The sequence below is a fragment of the Oncorhynchus kisutch genome, linkage group LG5 (genome assembly GCF_002021735.2).
Source record: "Oncorhynchus kisutch isolate 150728-3 linkage group LG5, Okis_V2, whole genome shotgun sequence".
Taxonomy (NCBI): domain Eukaryota; kingdom Metazoa; phylum Chordata; class Actinopteri; order Salmoniformes; family Salmonidae; genus Oncorhynchus; species Oncorhynchus kisutch.
In genome coordinates this window covers 62,027,705-62,052,355 of record NC_034178.2, presented here as the reverse complement: position 1 = coordinate 62,052,355, position 24,651 = coordinate 62,027,705, and the positions used below count along the sequence as shown (strand labels likewise).

The 24,651-nt window shown below is 42.9% G+C and overlaps 1 protein-coding gene across 1 annotated transcript; it reads left to right on the top strand.

The window, feature by feature from the left end:
- The first annotated feature begins 1,602 nt into the window (after positions 1 to 1,602).
- LOC109891382 (phosphatidate phosphatase LPIN2) lies at positions 1,603 to 23,831 on the top strand. Its single transcript, XM_020483871.2, has 19 exons — positions 1,603 to 1,711; positions 5,312 to 5,512; positions 5,606 to 5,701; positions 7,427 to 7,686; positions 11,563 to 11,670; positions 12,401 to 12,509; positions 13,324 to 14,332; positions 14,505 to 14,601; positions 16,312 to 16,490; positions 16,765 to 16,858; positions 16,972 to 17,041; positions 17,245 to 17,343; positions 17,912 to 18,006; positions 18,140 to 18,278; positions 21,070 to 21,218; positions 21,364 to 21,450; positions 21,739 to 22,006; positions 22,907 to 23,010; positions 23,270 to 23,831. Exons 2-19 carry the CDS (start codon positions 5,321 to 5,323, stop codon positions 23,415 to 23,417), a joined length of 3,303 nt encoding a protein of 1,100 aa, XP_020339460.2. The 5' UTR covers positions 1,603 to 1,711; positions 5,312 to 5,320; the 3' UTR covers positions 23,418 to 23,831.
- Positions 23,832 to 24,651: the final 820 nt, after the last annotated feature.

Below are 24,651 nucleotides of genomic sequence, written 5' to 3'. Positions count from 1 at the left end.
GTGAGGCGTATGTTTCTCAAACTAGACACTAATGTACGTGTCCTCTTGCTCAGTTGTGCACCGGGGCCTCCCACTCCTTTCTATTCTGGTTAGAAACTGTTTGCGTTGTTCTGTGAAGGGAGTAGTACACAGCTTTGTACGAGATCTTCAGTTCTTGGAATAGCCTTCGTTTCTCAGAACAAAAATAGACTGACGAGTTTCAGAAGAAAGTTGTTTGTTTCTGGCAATTTTGAGCATGCAATCGAACCCACAAATGCTGATGCTCCAGATACTCAACTAGTCTAAAGGCCAGTTTTATTGCTTCTTTAATCAGGACAACACTTTTCAGCTATGCTAACATAATTGCAAAAGGGTTTTCTAATGATCAATTATCCTTTTAAAATTATAATTGGAACACAGTTCCAATACACAGATGGTTGCTGATAATGGGCCTCTGTGACGCTTATGTAAATATTCCATACAAAAATCAGCCGTTCCAGCTACAATAGTAATTTACAACATCAATGTCTACACTGTATTTCTGATCAATTTGATGTTATTTTAAAGGACAATTTTTTAAGTGACCCCAAACTCAAACTTTTTAATGGTAGGGTATATATAATTTATATTTTCAAAAAAATTGATGTAGCACCTACAGATTGGCCCTTTATATCTATCAAAAGTGTGCACGTTTGAACATGTGTCCATTAGGCACATGGGCATTTTTTATCCGTATGAATTTGATTGAGAAATAAAAGCCCAATTTCTATTCCATAGATTTGGATCCGCACTATGTAGCGCATTTTTCATTGGCTGTCCACTGGTTTCAAAAACAATGATTGATAGGCAGCTACAACTTCTTGAATTGAACCATTATTGGGTTCAAATACACATTTAGATTTGTGAACAGGCATCCACAACAACCACCATCTGTAAAGCACAATAATAAGTGACATCCTTGACGCCGTAGACTACACCACTGCTGTCATCCTTACCTCCAAGCGTTTGTTCTAATTGGATAATCTGTGGATGCCGACAACAGTCGCACCATTGGAAGACATTGCTTCGACTCTAGCCGACAAAAACCTATTCCTGCTATTTTCCGCGATCCGTGGTGTGTCATCATACGGGTCTCTGATTTGTGGTCAGATTCGCTCAGGTGGAACAAACTTAAATTTGAGCCTGTTTTCTATGCTGATGTGAATGTCATTGAGAAAATAAAGAATTGTCAAAGATTTTTTTCACAAACATATTTTCAGAATTTCAAAGTAATCCTCGAAGTAACCATCTAGTTTTTCAAAAGTATTTGTAATCTGATTACAATATTTTTGCAATTCGTTTTTGTAATCCCTTACATGTAAGGAATGACATGTAATCTGTTACTCCCCAACCAGCATTCGATAATATATGTTTTATTTATTTAACCTTTATATCCTCAGTTCAATAAGAATTACTTTCATTTACAAGTGTAAATAAAGGCTATTGATGCCGTAGTTTAATAGGCATGTTTATAGCGTTTGCCCCAGATTAACCCTTTACGTCTAAATACGTAGCTCTGGGTGCACGCATTGAGTACAAAACAAACCAGAGGCGTGTTCTTTGCTTTTTTCCCATATATTTTAATTGGTTATTCGAATGATTGACTTGCGTCTACTTCCATTCATAGAATCGTGTGTGCATGCGCCTGAAGTAGGAAGTGTCACTTAATAATTTTTGGGAAACTCTGTGCCAGGTAAGATAAAATCAACAGAATCGTGACTTTAGTGTTGTTTAAGAGTTCCAAAATGCCAATAGAACGTTGATGTGTGAGAAAGCTTTGTTTTGTAAAGTGAACCTAATAGTTGCTATTTCAGCCAGCCGCGTCGCAAAAGGGAGTTGGGTCGATCCTGTTGTTATCCAGAATATGAATTCCCTGACAACTATCTAAATTAGCTATGATGGCTGGCTAGCTGGTAGCCCACCACCAACTGCTTTTAGCTACGCAACTGGTTTGAAAACGATGGATAGTTACCGAATGTAGTCTGTTTTAGACATGCAGACTGCCAGGCTAAGTGTCTGGATGTTCGTCATTATAAAAATTATAAATTAATCATTTGGAAGCGCGGTTTGTTTGTCTGACTGACTAGTTAGTTACTATAGCTAGTTAGCACAGCCACAATGTCAAATTTATTTTTGGAATATTATGGCTACATTTACACAGGCAGCCCAATTCTGATATTTTTTCGCACAAATTGGTCTTTTCACCAATCAGATAAGATATTTTGCCAACAATGGGCAAACAAATCAGAATTGGGCTGCCTGCCTCAAGGTAAATTCTGTTCACGACATCTGACGTTCTCCCCCAGTTAGGCATGTCACAGTTTTTGTCCAAATAATACCTTGTTTAAAATCCTACCCATCCCTTAAATTAACAAACTCACTATTGAGGGAGTGAGGATTTTGTCATAAAATTTGATGCTATTAGATCATGTGACCATGGCAAATTCCACCTACACCTGTTTTACAGGTCATGTCATGGCCATTATTTGCTCCACATCAGGGGCATGCTGGTAGCACATATGTCAGAGGTACACACACAGTAAGTGGATGACATTAACAGATGGGATGAGTCTTTATTTATTTTTGCCTCTGGGCTTGTTTGCCTTTGAATTATTTCTACCACTTAGGCTAATCTGAATGAATGGTTCTCCATGGCTATGATGCATGTCGTGGCTAAGATCCATGTTGTAGCCTGTCTGACACATCAGGACATGTAGAAATCACACGCTTTGTCTAACGCTTGAAAGGATCAGCAGCAAAGTCACAAGTCATTCGCATACCGGCCATTCATAGTGATCTGAGAAGCCTTACTGCAGTAGTACTACAGTTCAACTAGCTTAATCATGGATGGATGTCTAAAATGTAAAATAATATGCCTACTCTTGGTTTGTAAGAAATGTATCATCAAATGTCAGTTTTCCTACACCCCCATACTCAATTTGCTCTACCTCCATTTTGTCCATCGTGGGCTTTGTGTCCAGACTCCATTTTACTTCTGACCGCATGTATTATTTCACAAAGTAGCCTAATGTATCACAAAAATTAGCAACCACAACTAGAAAATCCTGAAATAGCAAAGAGAAGAACACAATCACACCACCATCGCTCTAGCCCAGGAGCTTTCCAGTGGCCCTGTCTACTTTTCTAGAAGCAGCATGGCTAGGTTATTAGGTCAATTGCACTGTGTGGACCTCTACTCAAACCATACTTTCTTCCTCACCCCCTTGTGAAGTGTGCACCAACTCACCTTTATTGAAGAATCCCTACTGTAGCCAAAACTGTTTAACATAGAATTTCAGACAATAGGTCTAAGCAGAGTACCACTATCTCTAAATGTATTGATTTGTTAGGCCTAGAGCCTGTTACATTGTCATAACCTCAGACCTGTCTTAGTAACAAAATAGTTAGCAGTAATCTGCAGTTCAAACAAAAGTGTCAACCAACCACTGATTTTCAATGGACAAATATATAATACATTTAAGTGTCTAAAAATGGATGTAGCAAGTGCAGCTATCCCTTTTGAATAAAGAGAGCGAGATCCATCATATTTCACCCAATGAATAGGAACTATATAAGGTGTGTTGATTCATCATCATGAGTAGTTCAATTAAATCACATCACTAGATTGTTGTGTTGGTTCTGCAGTGCTGAACCTTGATCTTGATCAGAGCAGTGTATCTTTAACCTATTTATTTCATTCCAAAGGAGAGTAAAGCTTGTTCGAAACACTTAGGCTAGCCTATTAGCTTCTTGGTTTAGCATGACAAAAGATTTGACAGTGGACTTGATCCTGGTACACAAAACATTAGGAACACCTTCCTAATATTGAGTTCCTTTTGCCCTCAGAACAGCCTGAATTCATTGGGCAAGGTGTCAAGTGTTCCACAGGGATGCTGGCCCCATGTTGACTCCAATGCTTCCCACAGTTGGGTCAAGTTGATGTCCTTTGGTTGGTGGACAATTCAAATCAAATTTTATTTGTCACATACACATGGCTAGCATATGTTAATATGAGTGTGGCGAAATGCGTGTGCTTCTAGTTCCGACAATGCAGTAATAACCAACGAGTAATCTAACCTAACAATTCCACAACTACTACCTTTTACAAACAAGTGTAAAGGGACAAAGAATATGTACATAAAGATATATTAATGAGTGATGGTACACAACGGCATAGTAGATGGTATCGAGTACAGTATATACATATGAGATGAGTAAGGTAGGGTATGTAAACATAAATGTGGCATAGTTTAAAGTGGCTAGTGATACATTTTTTTTTTTACATCAATTCCATCAATTTCCATTATTAAAGTGGCTGGAGTTGAGTCAGTATGTTGGCAGCAGCCACTCAATGTCAGTTGTGGCTGTTTAACAGTCTGATGGCCTTGAGATTGAAAAACAGCTTCTGTCTCTCGGTCCCTGCTTTGATGCACCTGTACAGACCTCGCCTTGTGGATGATAGCGGGGTGAACAGGCAGTGGCTCAGGTGGTTGTTGTCCTTGATGATCTTTATGGCCTTTCTGTGACATCGGGTGGTGTAGGTGTCCTGGAGGGCGGGTAGTTTGCTCCCGGTGATGCGTTGTGCAGACCTCACTACCCTCTGGAGAGCCTTACGGTTGTGGGCGGAGCAGTTGCCGTACCAGGCGGTGATACAGCCGACAGGATGCTCTCGATTGTGCATCTGTAGGAGTTTGTGAGTGCTTTTGCTGACAAGCCAAATTTCTTCAGCCTCCTGAGGTTGAAGAGTTGCTGCTGCGCCTTCTTCACAACGCTGTCTGTGTGGGTGGACCAATTCAGTTTGTCCGTGATGTGTACGCCGAGGAACTTAACTTACTATCCTCTCCACTTCTTGATACACATGGGAATTGTTCAAAGGAAAAACCCAGCAGCATTGCAGTTCTTGACACAAAACCGGTGCGCCTTGCACCTACTACCATACCTAATTCAAAGGCACTTACATGTTCTGATTTGTCCATTCACCCTCTGAATGGCACACATGGACAATCCATGTCTCATGGCTTAAAAATCCTTCTTTAACCGACCCCCTTCATCTAAACTGATTTTAAAAAAAAAATTGTTTTAACAAGTGACGTCAATAAGGGATCATAGCTTTCACCTGGTTAGTCCATGTCATGGAAAGACCAGGCGTTCCTAATGTTTTGTACTTTCAGTGTATGTAAATATTCTGCTTTGCCAACAAACTTGGATGATATATCTCAAATCAATAAAATTGGTAAAGAATTGTGTAAACATTGGACAAGAATTGCCCCTTGACCTGCTCTCTCCCCTCCAGTCCCAGACCATGAACTACGTGGGGCAGCTGGCGGAGACCGTGTTTGTGACGGTCAAAGAACTATACCGGGGCCTGAACCCAGCCACGCTTACGGGGGCCATCGACGTCATCGTGGTGCGTCAGCCTGACGGCAGCCTCCAGTGCTCTCCGTTCCATGTGCGCTTTGGCAAGCTGGGGGTGCTGCGCTCCAAGGAGAAAGTGGTGAGTATGAAGAAGATTGGAGTGTGCGGTGTTGTTTACAAATGTAAGCGGATCGTCTCTCACACACACACTGCCTGTGACCGTGTGTTGCAGGTGGACATAGAGATCAATGGGGAGCCAGTTCACCTGCAAATGAAACTGGGGGACAATGGAGAAGCTTTTTTTGTGGAGGAAAATGAGGATTTTGAGGTATGTTTTTAAACATTTTGTTTTGACTATCTGATCCTATAGGTTTGTTCAGTCATGGAGGTGAAGCTCTCTTTATAGTTGTGTTGAGCTAATAGGGAAGGTGACATGATGTAACTTATTTTGTTTCTTCTGTAGCTTATTGATGCTGTACAGTATATTCGGAAGGTATTCAGACCCCTTCACTTTTTCCGTATTTTGTTACGTTACAGCAGTATACAATTGGCTCATTCATCCCCCTCCTCTCCCCTGTAACTATTCCCCAGGTCGTAGCTGCAAATGAGAATGTGTTCTCAGTCAACTTACCTGGTAAAATAACGGATAAATAAATAAACACATTCTAAAATGGCTGAATTTGTATACCCCCCCCCCCCCTTCATCAATCTACACATAATACCCCACAATGACAGAGCAAAAACAGGGTTTTATTACAAATACAAAACTGAAATATCATATTTTACATAAGTATTCAGACCCTTTACTCAGTACTTTGTTGTAGCACCTTTGGCAGTGATTACAACCTTGAGTCTTCTTGGGTATGACTCTACAAGCTTGGCACACCTGTATTTGGGGAGTTTCTTCCATTCGTCTCTCCAGATCCTCTCAAGTCCTGTCAGGTTGGATGGGGAGCGTCACTGCACAGCTATTTTCAGTTCTATCGGGTTCAAGTCCAGGCTCTGGCTGGGCCACTAAAGGACATTCAGAGACTTGTCCTGAAACCACTCCTGCATGCTTAGCACTGTGTGCTTAGGGTCGTTGTCCTGTTGGAAGTTTGAAACTTTGCCCCAGTCTGAGGTCCTGAGCGCTCTGCAACAGGTTTTCATCAACGATCTCTCTGTACTTTGCTCTGTTCATCTTTCCCTCGATCCTGACTAGTCTCCCAGTCCCTGCTGGTAAAAAACGTCCCCACAGCATGATGCTGCCATCACCATGCTTCACCGTAGGGATGGTGCCAGGTTTCCTCCAGACGTGATACTTGGCATTCAGGCCAAATAGGTCAATCTTGGTTTCATCAGACCAGAGAATCTTGTTTCTTATGGTCTAAGAGTTTTTAGTTGTCTTTTGGCAAACTCCAAGTGGGCTGTCATGTGCCTTTTACTGAGGAGTGGCTTCCGTCTGGCCACTCTACCATCAAGGCCTGATTGGTTGAGTGCTGCAGAGATTATTGTTCTGCTGGAAGTTTTTCCCCTCCCCACAGAGGAACTCTGGAGCTCTGTCAGTCACCTCCCTGACCAAGGCCCTTTCCCCCGATTACTCAGTTTGGTGGTGCCAAACTTCTTCCATTTAAGGATGGAGGCCACTGTATTTTTGGGGACTTCAATGCTGCAGACATTTTTTGGTAACCTTCTCCAGATCTGTGCCCCGACACAATTCTGTCTCGGTGCTCTATGGACAATTCATTGGACCTCATGTCTTGGTTTTTGCTCTGACATTCACTGTCAACTGGGACCATATATAGACAGGTGTGTGCCTTTTTCAAATCATGTCCAATCAATTGAATTGACCACAGGTGGACTCCATTCAAGTTGTAGAAACATCTGAGCTCAATTTTTGAGTCTCATAGCAAAGGGAATGAATACTTATGTAAATAAGGTATTTCTGTTTTTTTTATGAGGAGGAACAACTTTGACTAACTTTAGAATAAGTCTGTAACGTAACAATGTGGAAAAAGTCAAGGGGTCTGAATACTTTCCCAATTTAATTCAACCCCCCCCCCCCCCCTCCCAGTCCAGAGTGCCAGCCCACCTCTGCACGTCGCCCATCCACATGGAGCTGCTGGAGGTGGCCGAGGAAACCTTAGAGGGGCTCCCCAGTTCCAGAAGCACACGAAGGAAAAAGAGGCGGCGAGTACGCATACGCTCCGACTCACACCTAAGAGAAGATGGTAGCTCCTCATCCGACGAGAGGGAAAGGGAGAGAGCGAGGGAGCAGTCAGGAGAACGGGAGAGCCACTCCAAAGAAGAGCCCAGCACGCCCATGCTTGCCAGGTCACTATCAGGGTTGTTCCACAAATAGAGTACATTTTGGGTAGTGTAACAGGTGTCGTTTTAGAGTTCAGAAATCAGCATTTGAAACTTTTTCACCTGCATTTTATATTGAAAGTTACTTTTTTTTGTTGCTTCAATAGAATGATCAGGGGCATGCACCTATAATTTTCCTTTGATGAAAATACATTGCTGCAACACATTTGGCAGAAAATAGCTTCATTCATCAGATGCAATTTGACGCAATTTGCCTAGCAGCCACAAAAGTAATTGAGCTTTTACACAAAAGTAATTACAATGAAAAAGCAAGGTATGTTTTTGCCAAAACGATGCATATTTCTAATGTTTGTCATAGAAAGAATGTAGCTAGCTACGTTTGCTTGAAATTAGTCTTGCATTTTACCCGAGAAAAGTAGGCTACACTGAGAAAAGTAGCTACAGTGCCTTGCGAAAGTATTCGGCCCCCTTGAACTTTGCGACCTTTTGCCACATTTCAGGCTTCAAACATAAAGATATAAAACTGTATTTTTTTGTGAAGAATCAACAACAAGTGGGACACAATCATGAAGTGGAACGACATTTATTGGATATTACAAACTTTTTTAACAAATCAAAAACTGAAAAATTGGGTCGTGCAAAATTATTCAGCCCCCTTAAGTTAATACTTTGTAGCGCCACCTTTTGCTGCGATTACAGCTGTAAGTCGCTTGGGGTATGTCTCTATCAGTTTTGCACATCGAGAGACTGACATTGTTTCCCATTCCTCCTTGCAAAACAGCTCGAGCTCAGTGAGGTTGGATGGAGAGCATTTGTGAACAGCAGTTTTCAGTTCTTTCCACAGATTCTCGATTGGATTCAGGTCTGGACTTTGACTTGGCCATTCTAACACCTGGATATGTTTATTTTTGAACCATTCCATTGTAGATTTTGCTTCATGTTTTGGATCATTGTCTTGTTGGAAGACAAATCTCCGTCCCAGTCTCAGGTCTTTTGCAGACTCCATCAGGTTTTCTTCCAGAATGGTCCTGTATTTTGCTCCATCCATCTTCCCATCAATTTTAACCATCTTCCCTGTCCCTGCTGAAGAAAAGCAGGCCCAAACCATGATGCTGCCACCACCATGTTTGACAGTGGGGATGGTGTGTTCAGGGTGATGAGCTGTGTTGCTTTTACGCCAAACATAACGTTTTGCATTGTTGCCAAAAAGTTCAATTTTGGTTTCATCTGACCAGAGCACCTTCTTCCACATGTTTGGTGTGTCTCCCAGGTGGCTTGTGGCAAACTTTAAACTACACTTTTTATGGATATCTTTAAGAAATGACTTTCTTCTTGCCACTCTTCCATAAAGGCCAGATTTGTGCAATATACGACTGATTGTTGTCCTATGGACAGAGTCTCCCACCTCAGCTGTAGATCTCTGCAGTTCATCCAGAGTGATCATGGGCCTCTTGGCTGCATCTCTGATCAGTCTTCTCCTTGTATGAGCTGAAAGTTTAGAGGGACGGCCAGGTCTTGGTAGATTTGCAGTGGTCTGATACTCCTTCCATTTCAATATTATCGCTTGCACAGTGCTCCTTGGGATGTTTAAAGCTTGGGAAATCTTTTTGTATCCAAATCCGGCTTTAAACTTCTTCACAACAGTATCTCGGACCTGCCTGGTGTGTTCCTTGTTCTTCATGATGCTCTCTGTGCTTTTAACGGACCTCTGAGACTATCACAGTGCAGGTGCATTTATACGGAGACTTGATTACGCACAGGTTGATTGTATTTATCATCATTAGTCATTTAGGTCAACATTGGATCATCCAGAGATCCTCACTGAACTTCTGGAGAGAGTTTGTTGCACTGAAAGTAAAGGGGCTGAATAATTTTGCACGCCCAATTTTTCAGTTTTTGATTTGTTATAAAAGTTTGAAATATCCAATAAATGTCGTTCCACTTCATGATTGTGTCCCACTTGTTGTTGATTCTTCACAAAAAAATACAGTTTTATATCTTTATGTTTGAAGCCTGAAATGTGGCAAAAGGTCGCAAAGTTCAAGGGGGCCGAATACTTTCGCAAGGCACTGTACACACCTCTCTGCTGATAGAATGCCCATTCGTGAATTCTCATCCGAGTGCAGCTGAAGCACAAAATTAGTCTGAGCAGAAATTACAATGAGATCTGCATTTACAGAACGCAGCAAGATATTTCATGTGTTTTTATTTTTTGCGTGAAAAACACGACACTTCTGTAACTTATTTTTTTTATTTTTATATTGTCATAAAGAGCACACTTTTCCCATCTCAAAATAAAATGACAGAGTTGAGGTTTTCCATCTTAAATCATCCATAAATAACCTTGTGACAGGGGGAATAGAAGCTTGTTGTGTGCAACAGGGAGAGCAATTCAATGCAAGCTTCACCAAAAAGTTTACATTTTTTAAAGATTTCTAGACTATCTATTCGTGCTCAGCGATGAACCGAAATGTCAGTTATTTTTCGATGTCTAACTTCAGTTCAGTTGTTTGAATTCCATTTAGCTCGTTACATTTTGTCCATTTCGTTCGCACATTGCATTGCAGTTTCTCAGATAATGCCTAAACTGTAGGACATTGTAGGGAGTTGTAGTTTCCAACAGGCACACTTTGGACACACTTATTAATTTCACATTTATTTTTTATTTGTACTATTTTCTACATTGTAGAATAATAGTGAAGACATCAAAACTATGAAATCATACAGAAACCAAAAAAGTGTTCAACAAATCAAAATATATTTTACATTTGAGATTCTTCAAAGTAGCCACCCTTAAAAAAAATGTTTTAAAAAATACAATAGAAAAATAACAAATAATTAAAGAGCATCAAAATAACAGTAGCGAGGCTATATACAGGGAATACCAGTACAGAGTAAATGTGCGGGGGCACAGGTTAGTTAAGGTAAAACAACAAATAAAACAAATGTAATATACTCAACAACTGAAATATTTTAGTAATGTAAATAACTGATGGTTAAAAAGTGATAAGCAGTCACTACTGTCATGGGACTTTTATATAATCGAAAACTTGATAATTTTCAAACCGAGCTGACCTCATGACTATCTGTGGGTAACGGTTGACATGATATGCTCGACGGGCTCAGTTTCCCACCACAAAACACCAGAAAATGGACAAAAAGATGACAACCAGCTGTCCTGCTTTTACAGTATAATTTGATTCCATGTTCAATGTTTCTTTTGAAAATATAATTTTAAGGTATAATTTCAGAATATTAAAAATAATTAAGTTCACCTATCAGGGTTGACCTTAAAATGAGGGACCGAAGTAAAGTAATCACATGAAATAAATGATCATCTTCAGAAATGATTGTCAAAGCCAGAACGTAAATAGGGCCTTACAATGATGGTGAAAACGTGGATAAATGGTGGCGATAAGTGGGTTAAAATCTTGCTAGAAGTGTGAAAAACTTAAAGATTTTTGGCAATTTAGAAAGTCTTTTCATATAAAAAAATCTAATTTATTGAATTTTACATGTGGTCTATAATAAAGGGCACTTCATGTAAGATAACAGGCTTTTTAAAATTTAAATTAAATATTGGTGCACAAATGCTACTTAAAATATCAAAGGGATGCAAAATGTACTCTTCGTTGAACAACCTATCAACTACAATTTGAAAACATTGATTCCTTTGGTTGAAAATTACTATTCTATCGGTTTCATTGTGCCGTCCAAGCTAAATCAGGCACACCTTGAGTGTTAGGTGGAAGGCGAATACATATTCAACCCAGGTCTAACTGTTAGATTTAAAATCCGGTATGTGGCTTTGAGTGATCAGCTTTAGTGTTCTGAAACCCTGTGGCTGAGTTTTTAAAATATATTTCTTTGTCTCCCTAACAGTAAGTCTGTGTACTTCTCGCTGTCAGAGGAGCCGCATGAAGAGTTGGTGGCCTTGCAGACCAGGGACGTCCACCCTCACTCTGATGCAGAGTGGTCCCCCTCAGAGAGGTCAGACAATCAAACAATCAAATGTATTTTATAAATCCCTTTTCACATCAGCAGTTGTCACAGTGCTTTACAGATACCCAGCCTAAACTCTCAAAGAGCAAGCAATGCAGGCAGAAGCACCGTGGCCACGAAAAACTGAGGAGCCAGGCTCTGAGTGGCCAGTCCTCTTCTGGCTGTACCGATTAGAGATTTAAGAGTACATTTGGCCAGACAACAGGTCAGGCAATTTACCTGTACTTTAAGGGGCAGTTTCCTGGACACAGATTAAGCCTAATCCCAGACCCTAAAAAAATTATCCAATGAGTTTGCTTTTTGATCCAGGACTAGGATAGTCTAATCTGTGTCCTAGCAACCGCCCCTGGTAGTCAGTTAAAATAAGTTTGTATTTTCATTCTCTTTTACTGCATGTCCCCCTCTTTCTCCAGTTTATGAACCCTCTGTCACTTTTTCCCTCCTGCTCTCTCTAATTAGGAAAAACACTCACACATCTGAGGTTAATTGTTGCAGGTGTGTGCTAATTATTTGTAATTGTTGAAATAAGAAAAAAAACCTGCACGCTCCGCTTGCCGCTATCAGTTGTTTATCTAGCTTAGCTTACGTATACATGACCTTCGTCAGAGCCTTCTGAGAGCTTCTTCTGCCCCCCCCATCTCTTTCTGTCTCTTTCTCAACAGTTTCTCTCTCTTTTTCCTTCAGTTAATTAGCCTCTCTCTGTGTCTTCTATTTCCAGTGTGTTCTATAGTCGTCCTTCCTCCCCCAAGAGTGACTCTGAGCTGCTGGTGAAGCCTCCGGAGTCTTCAGGGCCTCCGATGCAGTGGAACTGGGGTGGCTTTCCCGAGGTATAACATAACAGGGCATATTGAGGCCATAACTGGGTGTACAGGTGTCATAACAGGACATATGGGTATCATAACACGGCATATGTGTCATAATGGGACAGAGAGGTCATAACAGGAAGTAAAAGGACATTAGGGATGTAACAATTCACTGATGGGCGTCCATCCCCGGTTCAAAAGTAGCATGAATTGGTCCGAAAATTATTTAACACATCATGAACAGCTGCTTCACTAATGTTTTTTTTTACTCATATAATTTTATTCCCCCCTCCAAAAATGTACTTATTTTGAACTGCACTGTAGAGCAGCTCTCAAAGTTCTAAACATTTAGCAGATGCTCATATCCAGAGTGACTTAGACAGGCGCAATTAGGGTTATGTGCCTTGCTGAAGGTCACATTGACAGATTTTTTTTCACCAAGTCTGCTCGTGGGATTCAACACTCTTAACCGATAGACTACCTACCGCCCCAAATGGTCACAACCGTTCACTTTTAAGACTGGGGTGAAATCCAAAGCTGTTCTATAATAATTGCTAATTTCTACAGAAAATATTATTATTATTGACATATTACTAGCGCCCCAAAAAATGTGCTGCGAAAATGCCAAGTTAATTGGTGGGTGACGGGGATTCCCCCCCTCCCACACACTCACACAGTACAGTCGTTCCTGTAGTGTATCAGATCCCATGTATCTAGATGCGAATCGAATCGTGGTTGAAAGGCACATCCCTACATGACACAGGATGTACAGGTGTTATAAACAGTTTGTTCAGTAGCTCCCATCACCACACTGCTTTGTTTTCCCTGCTCCCTCTAGATGTGTCCAACGGAGAGAGGGAGGGTGGAGGTGCAGCATGTCTCTGCTGGCATCCACTGCTCGGACAGCTCCCGCTTCCGCACCATCCAGCGGCAGGACTCCTTCGACATGGGCTTGGAGCCCGGGGTCCACTTTGTCCGAGAGAGCAGTATCGTCACGGTGGTGGTCAGGCCCACGCCCAGGACCGGACCAGCGGTCCAACCCACTGAAGGTTCACGCATAAACCTGGAGAGAGCCTCCAATATGACCCACTCCACCCCGAATCGCCACACCTCAGAGCTTCTCTCAGAACCGCTAACATTGGCATCGTTAGCGATGGCTAGCATAGAATCGCCCCAAGCCCCAGGGCCTAGAAAAACAAAAACGCAGCCACGAGTAGAGACCCAGCAGGCAGGGGATGAAGTAGCCGAGGAGTCCCCATCCAACCCGGAGCTGGAAGACTCCAGAAACTCCCTGGCTAACACAATTAGTATGGCTAATGTAGACAACACTGATAGACAAGCTAGCAAAGAAAGCACAGCAAATGTTGAATGTGTAGCTAACAACATGGTTAGCCAAGTTGAAAACGACTGTATAGACACACACATCCCATCCATAAAAGGTAGCAAAGCTGGCACAATCAGCGCAGACAGGCTAGCTAGCGACAGCACAGCTGCTTTAGATAACAAGGCTAGTTTGGCTAACACAACTAGCTATGCCAGTGCAGCCAACTTAGGTCTCATTACCACAGAGTATCTGGGTAGCAGAGCACAACCAGAACAGGACAGTGCCTTTCCAGAACCCAATGGACAAAGGCCAGAAGTTGTCTTGAGTGAGGGTGACAGCGGGATTGAGCCCTGCACCGAGGGAGGGGAGAACACAGAGAACGGCTCTGTAATGATGGACAAAGCCACAGACTGCTCCCTGACCAATCAGGCTGCAGAGAGTGTCGGAGTGACCGACTTGTTAGCCACTGAGGCTCTGGGGGAGGAGCAGTCTAGCTCAGCAGAGCACCAGGACAAGAAGAAAGGTGAGAAACCGACCTCATCTCACTCCTAAACCCTGGGCACGCATCCTGTAGATCTGAGAGGATTTGAAAGGTATACGCATTATAGTAACATCTTCAAGAGGATTTGAGTGTTGGTTTTGACATGACATTGAATTGTGTGGTCTGTCTCTGCTGCTGTGCTGTGTGAACACAGGTAAACGCAGTCAGCACCTTGGACCCTCTGACATCTACCTGGATGACTTGTCTAACCTGGACCCAGAGGTGGCAGCTCTCTACTTCCCACCTAAAAGGTAAAGGGCTCCCAGCTCTCCTTCCGTCCGTCCGTCCTTTTCTTCCTCAATAGCATGCAGTGAATTCATATTAGACGAAAAGCCGAAACAAGTATGACATCCTAGCATTGAAAGTGCAGGTTGGCATTTATTGTCATGCATCTTGCACTGGAGGCAGCTCTGCAAAGTCAGAAAATCAGATTTTAAACTTAACCACACTACTAACCCTAAAGTGTAACCCTAACCAAGACCAAAAAGCTCCTTTTTGTTTTCAGGAATTTATATAGCCATTTTTGACTCAAATTGGCCCATCTAGTGAAAATTGCTCAGTTCTGCCTCCCGGGCAAGATTCATGACAGTGAACGTCAACCTGCTTTTAACCCTTGTCCTACAATTCTCTCTCCCACACCCTCCACCCCGTGGAAATCAAATAATAAAATCTCCATTAAGAATTGATTTGCTTAAGCTAGAGAGATGCTTTTTTTTTGTTGCATTGTCTGCTTCTCAATCCACCAAATCTGCTGGTATCACCCTTCCACATCAGCGGTGAAATGAGGTAGAGCTAGAGCAGTGTTTGTCAGACCATGACACATTCCAAAAATCGGTCTTCTCACGAAAACGTCTGTAGCGTCCGAACAGTTTGGCCTGAACTATTATGAACCCTATATTGACAGATGACTCAATATGACCCCCACAAGCCTCTTGGGACTCCTCTGAAGCTCCCCAGTACTAGTTTAAAAAATGAATGGAAGTGTGTATATATGGAGATAAATGCACGTAAAACAAAATATAAAATCTTTCTTATGTCCCTCAGAAATAGGACCGACATTTCAGAACAAACTTCCTTTAGATTTTTTTGGGGGGACTATCTGTTGTAACATGTAGTGATTCTGTTATTCAATGCATTTCTATTGGCTAATAGAAGTAATGCAAAATTCAATGTTCCCTCTAGATGGTTAAAGCATACAAAATATTTAATGTCACATTATCTAACTTTCTATTTTTGTATACCCAAAATGCCTACTATTTAGAATGCAATTACAGGTATTCGGACATGGCCAGTGAGCTTACATAGAATCCATGCACTCACCTACTAACATGGAGCTACTTATAGTTAGAACGGACATTACTCTTTATCAACTGGAGTTTTCATGCCCCACAGAATTATGTTTTGGTATTTCCCATGGAATGGAGGTCAACAGGCAATGGATTTCATAATATGTAGCCCAAAATATGTCACCTTTCCCGCACTTCTGTCGAGAAATGACCCAAGTTCCCAGTTGGCATACCTTCCGCAATCCACACTTACTCCGTGTCAAGGATGACACAAATCAGTTAACTATGTGTATAATGTAGCAGGATGCGTTCCCTAACCAGATCATGAGTAATGTTATCTTATCTTAGGCTTGACTGTCCTCATAAGATAACATTACTCAGCAAACATAAGATGTCATAGACTGTATCACATCCTATACCAAATCAATAGTCATTTTTGAGTGTTTCTCAACGTTAGAACCTATTGATCCCACTCATGAATAGCACCTGATAAATGCAACAGCTTGGAACTTTCTATTCCCTCGTGATGAAATATTAGTGTTGGATTATCCATTATGTACATGGAATTAGCATGGGGATCAATTCCATTTCAACTCAGGCAATTCACTTCTCAAGTAAACACGTAAAAGGCATAGTGGTAGAAGATTTTGCTAATGGTTATGCCTCTCCACTCAGTGAGGCAGAAGGATGCTCGCGGCTCAGTGCGGAGCAAGAGTCCGGTTCTGGTAACCAGTCTCCCCAGTCGGTGGGCAGTGGGGCCATGGACAGCGGCACAGAGTACCTGTCTGACACTACCACCGACCACATGGACGTTACAATGTCCCTCTGCGGCCACACCAGTCAAATCAACAAAGGTGTGTGTGTATTTGATCACCCTGTTGCAGAAGAACTTTCCTGCGATGTCTATTTCTGTGTAGCTGTGTATGTGTCCGATGGAAGGAACCACATCCGCTCACCATTAGCTGCTTCTAGTGATGATCTTTAACAAGCTAGAGAGAACAATGAAGACGGACCTTTTTTAGATTAAATATGAACACGTGGTAACCTATGCATTCTTACCAATTTCTAACAGTTGGATTGATGAGACTTTTTCTTGACTTTCTCTATTGCCATTTGCCTCTGTTCCAGATCAGTTTATGGAGCACGTTGTGAACTACCAGGATTTGGTGAGCAACCCTGGAATCATCGAAGATCCAAACCTGGTTATCTGCATCAACTCAAAGTAAGTGTTAGAGTTGCATTTGGTAATGTATAATATGTTGTTTGCTTGTAGTTCTGCCATCATATTTTGAATGTGTCTGTCCATTGACAAATTCATGTTTTTTTTAATTTTAGGTATTATAACTGGGCAGTGGCTGCCCCTATGGTCCTGTCAATGCAAGTTTTTCAAAAGAATATACCAAAGGTAAATCTCTAATCTCTACCCTTGTTCACTTCCCTTCGTGAATTTGAAATTAAATTACGAGTATAAATAAATATGAAGGGAAGTTTCTCTCTGGCTCATACCTACTGACACCAATGTATGGGGAGTAGTGTACGAGTGCACACTTCAGGAGGAAGTAGGGAAAGTGGTGACAGGTGTGATCTTTAACATTGTACTGTATGTAGAGTGCCATTGACCAGCTGGTGAAGGACAAGATGCCCAAAAAGTCTGGCCGCTGGTGGTTCTCCTGGAGGAGGAAGGACATGGACACTAACTCAAACCAGGTAGCCAATCACAGGGTTTCTCAATCCATGCTAGGGTTGTGTTCAGTAGGCACAAAACGGAAGAAAAAAGGAAGGTACTATCTGAACTTGTCCAATAAGAAACAATCGTTTTTGTTTTCAGTTGCAACATGTTTTGCTAGGGTGTCAAATAATTAACACGACCCAGGTTTTCTGGGAACCCCCAGCCATTACACGTTGTTCCTGTCCAGCACACCTTATAATAAACATTTTAGTCCGTTTGCAATTTCATGAATCATCATCGTATTTAATTAAGCAATAAGGCACAACAGGCTGTGCTATATCATGAATATAGTCACAGATAAATGCTGTTGAAAGAAATTCAAGAGAAGGTTCGGACAGCATCGTGGACATGATGATATTCTTATGGCGGCGCAGTGATAATGCTGAAGGAACTGTTAGCAGGCATAGGTATGCCAATTTCAGCAAATACGCCACAGCTTTGAACACTGCTCGTCCAATCAGCATCCAGGATCCAAACTGCCCGTTTTATAATGGTAAAGAGCCGCCTAACAACAACAATATGTTTCTTTGTCTTTCGCTATGGCAGACTGGAGAGAACTCTAAGCAGGACCAAGAGGAGGCACAGACCAAGAATGATGTCTCAACCTCTGTGTCTGTCACTGGTCCCTCAACAACCATACTGTGAGTGATTACACACATATATACACACACACACACACACACACACACACACTTCCTTATGCGTAACGCATATGACCGATTTGAGTTTATTTTAGCTGATGGACTAGTAATTCTGCCATGTGTGACTTTTCAGGGCGACTCTGGATGACCTGACTAGTGACGAGGAGGCGGGCCTAGGCAGAGTGGGCAACCTATCATCAGAGACCATAAACACTGCCCAGTGTTTTAGCCAAATGTACCGCAAGTCCCTACGCCTCACCTCCGAACAGATAGTACGTCATCACTGCCACACACACACCAGTCATTTTTCTGCCATTGATATCCTTGGGCGGGCTGCCTAAGCATTTTTTCGGATCGCCTAAGTCCATTCCTTTTTTGGGATCGAAAAATGTTTTCCCTGTAAACTTAAATACAGTGCTGTGAAAAAGTATTTGTCCCCAGAGCAGAATTCATGTTTCCTTCTATTAAGGCAAGTCGTCCAAGTCCTGAGGCAGCAAAGCATCCCCAAATTAACACACTACAACCACCATGCTTGACCGTTGGTGTAAGGTTCTTACTATGGAATGCAGTGTTTGATTTTCGTCAGGCATAATGGGACCCATCTCATCCAAAAACGTATTATTTTGACTAATCTTGTCTATAGAATTCTTCCAAGAGTCTTGATGATCATCCAGGTTATTTTTGGCAAACTTGAGTCATCTTTTTGGTCAAGCATGGTGGTGGTTGTGTGACGGTTTGGGGATGATTTTCTGCCTCAGGACCTGGACAGCTTGCCTTAATAGAAGGAACCATGAATTCTACATTTCACTGAGTTAAAGCAGTTCTGCATACAAGAGTGGGCCAACATTCTTCCACAGCGTTGTGAAAGACTGATCAACAACTACAGTAAGCATTTGGTTGCTGTCATTGAGTGTAAGGGGGCAATTACTTTTTTACACAGGGGAATCGGTTGTTGAATAACTTTGTTAATTAAAAAATATATATATATATTTGTACGCTCTGGTTCCCTTTATCTACTAAGTTTTGTTTGAAGATCCAATTTAACATTCTGTAGCAAAAATAGAGAATCAGAAAGGGTGCAAATACTTTTTCACAGCACTAACTTGTATAGAAAAGGTAATGGATCAACAGTACCAGTCAAATGTTTGGAAACACCTACTCATTCAAGTTTTTTTTTTATTTTTATTTTTTTACTCTTTTCTACATTGCAGAATAATTGTGAACACATCAACTATGAAATAGCACATATGGAATCATGTAGTAACCAAAAAAGTGTTAAACAAGTCTAAATCTATTTTATATTTGAGATACTTCAAAGTAGCCACCCTTTGCCTTGATGACAGCTTTGCACTCTCTTGGCATTCTCTCAACAAGCTTCACATGGAGTGCTTTTCGAACAGAGTTCCCACATATGCTGAGCACTTGTTGGCTTCTTTTCCTTCAATCTGCAGTCCAACTCATCCCAAACCATCACAAATGGGTTGAGGTCGGTGATTGTGTAGGCCAGGTCATCTGATGCAGCCCTCTATCACTCTCTTTCTTGGTCAAATAGTCCTTACACAGTCTGGAGGTGTGTTGGGTCAGTGTCCTGTGGAAAAACAAATGATAGTCCCACTAAGCGCAAACCAGATGGGATGGCGTATCGCTGCAGAATGCTGTGGTAGCCATGCTGGTTAAGTGTGCCTTCAATTCTAAATAGATCACTGACAGTGTCCCTAGCAAACACCACCACCTCCATGCTTCACAGTGGGAAGTATACATGCAGAGATCATCCGTTCACCTACTCTGTGTCTCACAAAGACACGGCGGTTGGAACCAAAAACCTCAAATTTGGACTCCATTGCTCGTGTTTCTTGGCCCAAGAAAGTCTCTTCTTATTGGTGTCTTTTAGTAGTGGTGTATTTGCAGCAATTCGACCATGAAGACCTGATTCACGCAGTCTCCTCTGAACATGTTGAGATTTGTTACTTGAACCCTATGAAGCATTTATTTGGGCTGCAGTGTCTGAGGCTGGTAACGCTAATGAACTTATCCTCTGCAGCAGAGGTAACTCTGGGTCTCCCATTCCTGTGGCGGTCCTCATGAGAGACAGTTGCATCAGAATGCTTGATGGATAGTTTTTGTGACTGCACTTAAAGAAACCTAAGTTCTTGACATTTTCCGCATTGACTGAACTTAATGTCTTAAAGTAATGATGGACTGTAATTTCTCTTTGCTTATTTGAGCTGTTCTTGCAATAATATGGAATTGGTCTATTACCAAATAGGGATATCTTCTGTATACCACACCTACCTTGTCAACTGATTGTCTCAAACTCATTAAGAAGGAAAGAAATTCCACAAATGAACTTTTAACAAGGCACAGCTGTTAATTGAAATGCGTTCCTGGTGACTACCTCATGAAGCTGGTTGAGAGAATGCCAAGAGCGTGCAAAGCTGTCATCTAGGCATAGGGTGGCTACTTTGAAGTATCTAAAATATATTGTTTGAATTATAACACTTTTTTTTTTTGATTACTGCATGATTCATAGTTTTGATATCTATACTATTATTTGACCAATGTAGAAAATATTTAAAATAAAGAAAAAATCCTGGAATGAGGTGTCTAAACTTTTGGTGTTTGTGTAACTAACAATCGCAAAAATAAAAGTTAGACCTTCAGGAAAAATGGAACATTCCAAAAGCAATTTATTTAGCAAAAAAATGAAGTTTGAGCAAAATATTAGCCATGGCAAAATTCATAGAATTGTAGGAAATTACCTTTTTAAAATGGCCACATTCTCTCAGCTCCAGGCCAAAATTTGTAGAATCGCAGGACATTTGCTTTAAAACTGCAAACATTTCTCAGGTCCATGGAGAAATGTGCAGAATTGCAGTAAATTGTTTTAAAAATGCTAAACGTTGTCTACACCACCAAGATGGGGGGCCTCAAATGTTGGCATGGCAGACGAGCCGACTGTGTCCCCCTGCCACTCCCACCACCTAAGCCCGTTTGATCCAGAAAAAACCCTGCACACACAGTCATACACACTGCCTCATAATCCCTACCCTGTGTTGTGATCAGGAGCGGTTGAACCTGCGTGAGGGGGCCAACAAGGTTATGTTCAGCGTAACCACTCAGTACCAGGGCACCTGTCGCTGCGAAGCCGCCATCTACCTGTGGAACTGGGACGACCACGTAGTCATCTCAGACATCGATGGCACCATCACAAAGTGAGTGTGTGTTTGTGTGTAAGAAAGGTACTACCCTGTGATTTTAGAGACAGTTTAGCACCATCATGGCCCAGTATGATCCAATCTGTATGTACATGTGAATGTGTGTTCAATGCTTTATGATCTCTCTCCTTGCCCATTACAGGTCTGATGCCCTGGGTCATATCCTACCTCAGCTGGGGAAAGACTGGACACACCACGGCATTGCCCGTCTCTACCACAAAATCCACCAGTAAGTCACACCAGGGTCCTGTTCAGTAGATGTCTAGATAGTCCCTCTCTTTTTCAGTCTGTTTTCTTCTGTTAGGTTCATAATGAACAAGATGCAGCCGTTCCCTCCACCATCAGTATTTACTGTGCATGTTTTGAGCCAAAATGAGAACATTGTGGAACACTTCCCGCTCTAAATTAATGTGACATTCTGTGCCTCTCAATGGAAGCCAGTGATAACTTACAAGATGCTTGTATCCAGTTGTTGTTTTATCAGTGGGTAACCCCTCCCTCTCGCTCTCCCTTCTAGAAACGGATACAAGTTCCTCTACTGTTCGGCGCGGGCCATCGGCATGGCTGACATCACCAAGGGCTACCTGCAGTGGGTGAACGACAAAGGTACCGTCCTCCCCAAGGGCCCCGTGCTGCTGGCCCCCAGCAGTTTCTTCTCTGCCCTGCACAGAGAGGTGGTAGAGAAGAAGCCGGAGGTGTTCAAGATTGCCTGCCTCACCGACATCCGAGACCTGTTCAACCCCCAGAGGAAGCCCTTCTATGCAGCCTTTGGCAACAGGACCAATGTGAGCCTCACACACACACACAGGCCCTGTCCGATTCCCTTAAGTTTTTAGGAGTAGGCGCTTTGGGAAAAGATAACGTTTTATAGGGGACGGGCTGTACCAAATGAACAAATGGCGGGAAACAACACAATTATGCATTTGAGCCAAGTATGTTGAGATTTTTTGCTCACTGTATACCAAATATATATATATTTGCCACTCCCACCACCTAAGTATTTGTACTTTTACCCCCTTTTCATGATATCCAATTGGTAGTTAGTCTTGTCCCATCGTTGCAACTCCCGTACGGACTCGGGAGATGCGAAGGTCGATAACCATGCGTCCTCCTGAAACACGACACTGCCAAGTTGCACTGCTTCTGGACGCACTGCTCGCTTAACCTGGAAGCCAGCCGCACCAATGTGTCGATGGAAACACCGTACAACTGGCGACAGAAGTCAGCGTGCATGCACCGGGCCCACCACAAGGAGTTGCTAGAGCGCAATGGAACAAGGACATCCCAGCCCGGCCAAACCCTTCCTAACCCGGACAGCGCTTTGCCAATTGTGCACCGCCTCATGTGTCTCCCGGTTGCGGCCGACTGCGAGACAGCCTTGGATTGAACCCGTGTCTGTAGTGACGCCACTAGCACTGCGATGCAGTGCCTTAGACCGCTGCACCACTCGGGAGGCCCACTGTATACATTTTTACTAAACAGTACTTTCTAAATAGTATGTAGTATGATTAGTCCACCGTATGTAGTTTTAGTAGGTAAGACAGATTTTAGACACTGCCACACACATACCGCTGACTCACTGTCTGTGTTTGGCAATCGTTTCTCAATCCATTCCCTGGGGGATGGATGGAGTTTTTTTGTATTTTAAATAAACCTTAAATCAAGTGTTGTCTGGGCTTTCCCAGGATGCCAATGCTTATAAGGAAGTGGGTGTCCCTGACACCAGGATCTTCACTGTGAACCCCAAGGGAGAGCTCATTCAGGAGAAGAACAAAGGGAGCAAGTCCTCGTAAGTACACTAGCCACAGAGGAGTGACGGCATCAGTCCACCCCTCAAAAGTGCACACTAAATACATACAGTACAGTTTGTCTTGATTTAATAATTATTTTATAAAAATGTTAAAATGCTCCTGATAACAGCATGCTTTGGTTTAGCGCATGCTGTCATGTCTGTTCCAAGATGCGGAATCGATCACTCCTAATAATTACAGCTGAATTTATAGAGCTGTGATAGCTCCGGCACATTATTGTGTGTGTGTGTGCCACAGGTACACTCACCTGAGCGAGCTGGTGGAGCACTTCTTCCCTATGATCTCTGAGGATGGGAGGTCGTCCTCCTTCGACTGCCCTGAGTTCAGTCACTTCTCCTACTGGAGAGAGCCCCTACCACCACTGGACCTGTCTACTCTGGATTAGACACACACTCCCCACTTGATTTGTCCACTCTGGATTAGACACACACACACTCGCCACTGGACCTGTCCTCTCTGGATTAGAGACACACACTCACCTCTGGATTAGACACACACTCGCCACTGGACCTGTCCACTCTGGATTAGTCACCCACACTCGCCACTGGACCTGTCCTCTCCGGATTAGTCACACACACACACACACTCGGCACTGGACCTGTCCTCTCTGGATTAGAGACACACACACTCACCTCTGGATTAGACACACACACTCCCCACTGGACCTGTCCACTCTGGATTAGTCACCCACACTCGCCACTGGACCTGTCCTCTCCGGATTAGTCACACACACACACTTGCCACTGGACCTGTCCACTCTGGATTAGACACACACACTTGCCACTGGACCTGTCCACTCTGGATTAGACACACACACTTGCCACTGGACCTGTCCACTCTGGATTAGACACACACACACTTGCCACTGGACCTGTCCACTCTGGATTAGACACACACACACACACACACTCGCCACTGGACCTGTCCACTCTGGATTAGACACACACACACACACTCGCCACTGGACCTGTCCACTCTGGATTAGACACACACACACACACACACACTCGCCACTGGACCTGTCCACTCTGGATTAGACACACACACACACACTCGCCACTGGACCTGTCCACTCTGGATTAGACACACACACACACACTCGCCACTGGACCTGTCCACTCTGGATTAGACACACACACACACACACTTGCCACTGGACCTGTCCACTCTGGATTAGACACACACACACACACACACACACTCGCCACTGGACCTGTCCACTCTGGATTAGACACACACACACACACACACTCGCCACTGGACCTGTCCACTCTGGATTAGACACACACACACACACTCGCCACTGGACCTGTCCACTCTGGATTAGACACACACACACACACTCGCCACTGGACCTGTCCACTCTGGATTAGACACACACACACACACACACACACACACACACACACACACACACACACACTCGCCACTGGACCTGTCCACTCTGGATTAGACACACACACACACACTCGCCACTGGACCTGTCCACTCTGGATTAGACACACACACACACACACACACTTGCCACTGGACCTGTCCACTCTGGATTAGACACACACACACACACACACACACACACACACACACACACACACTCGCCACTGGACCTGTCCACTCTG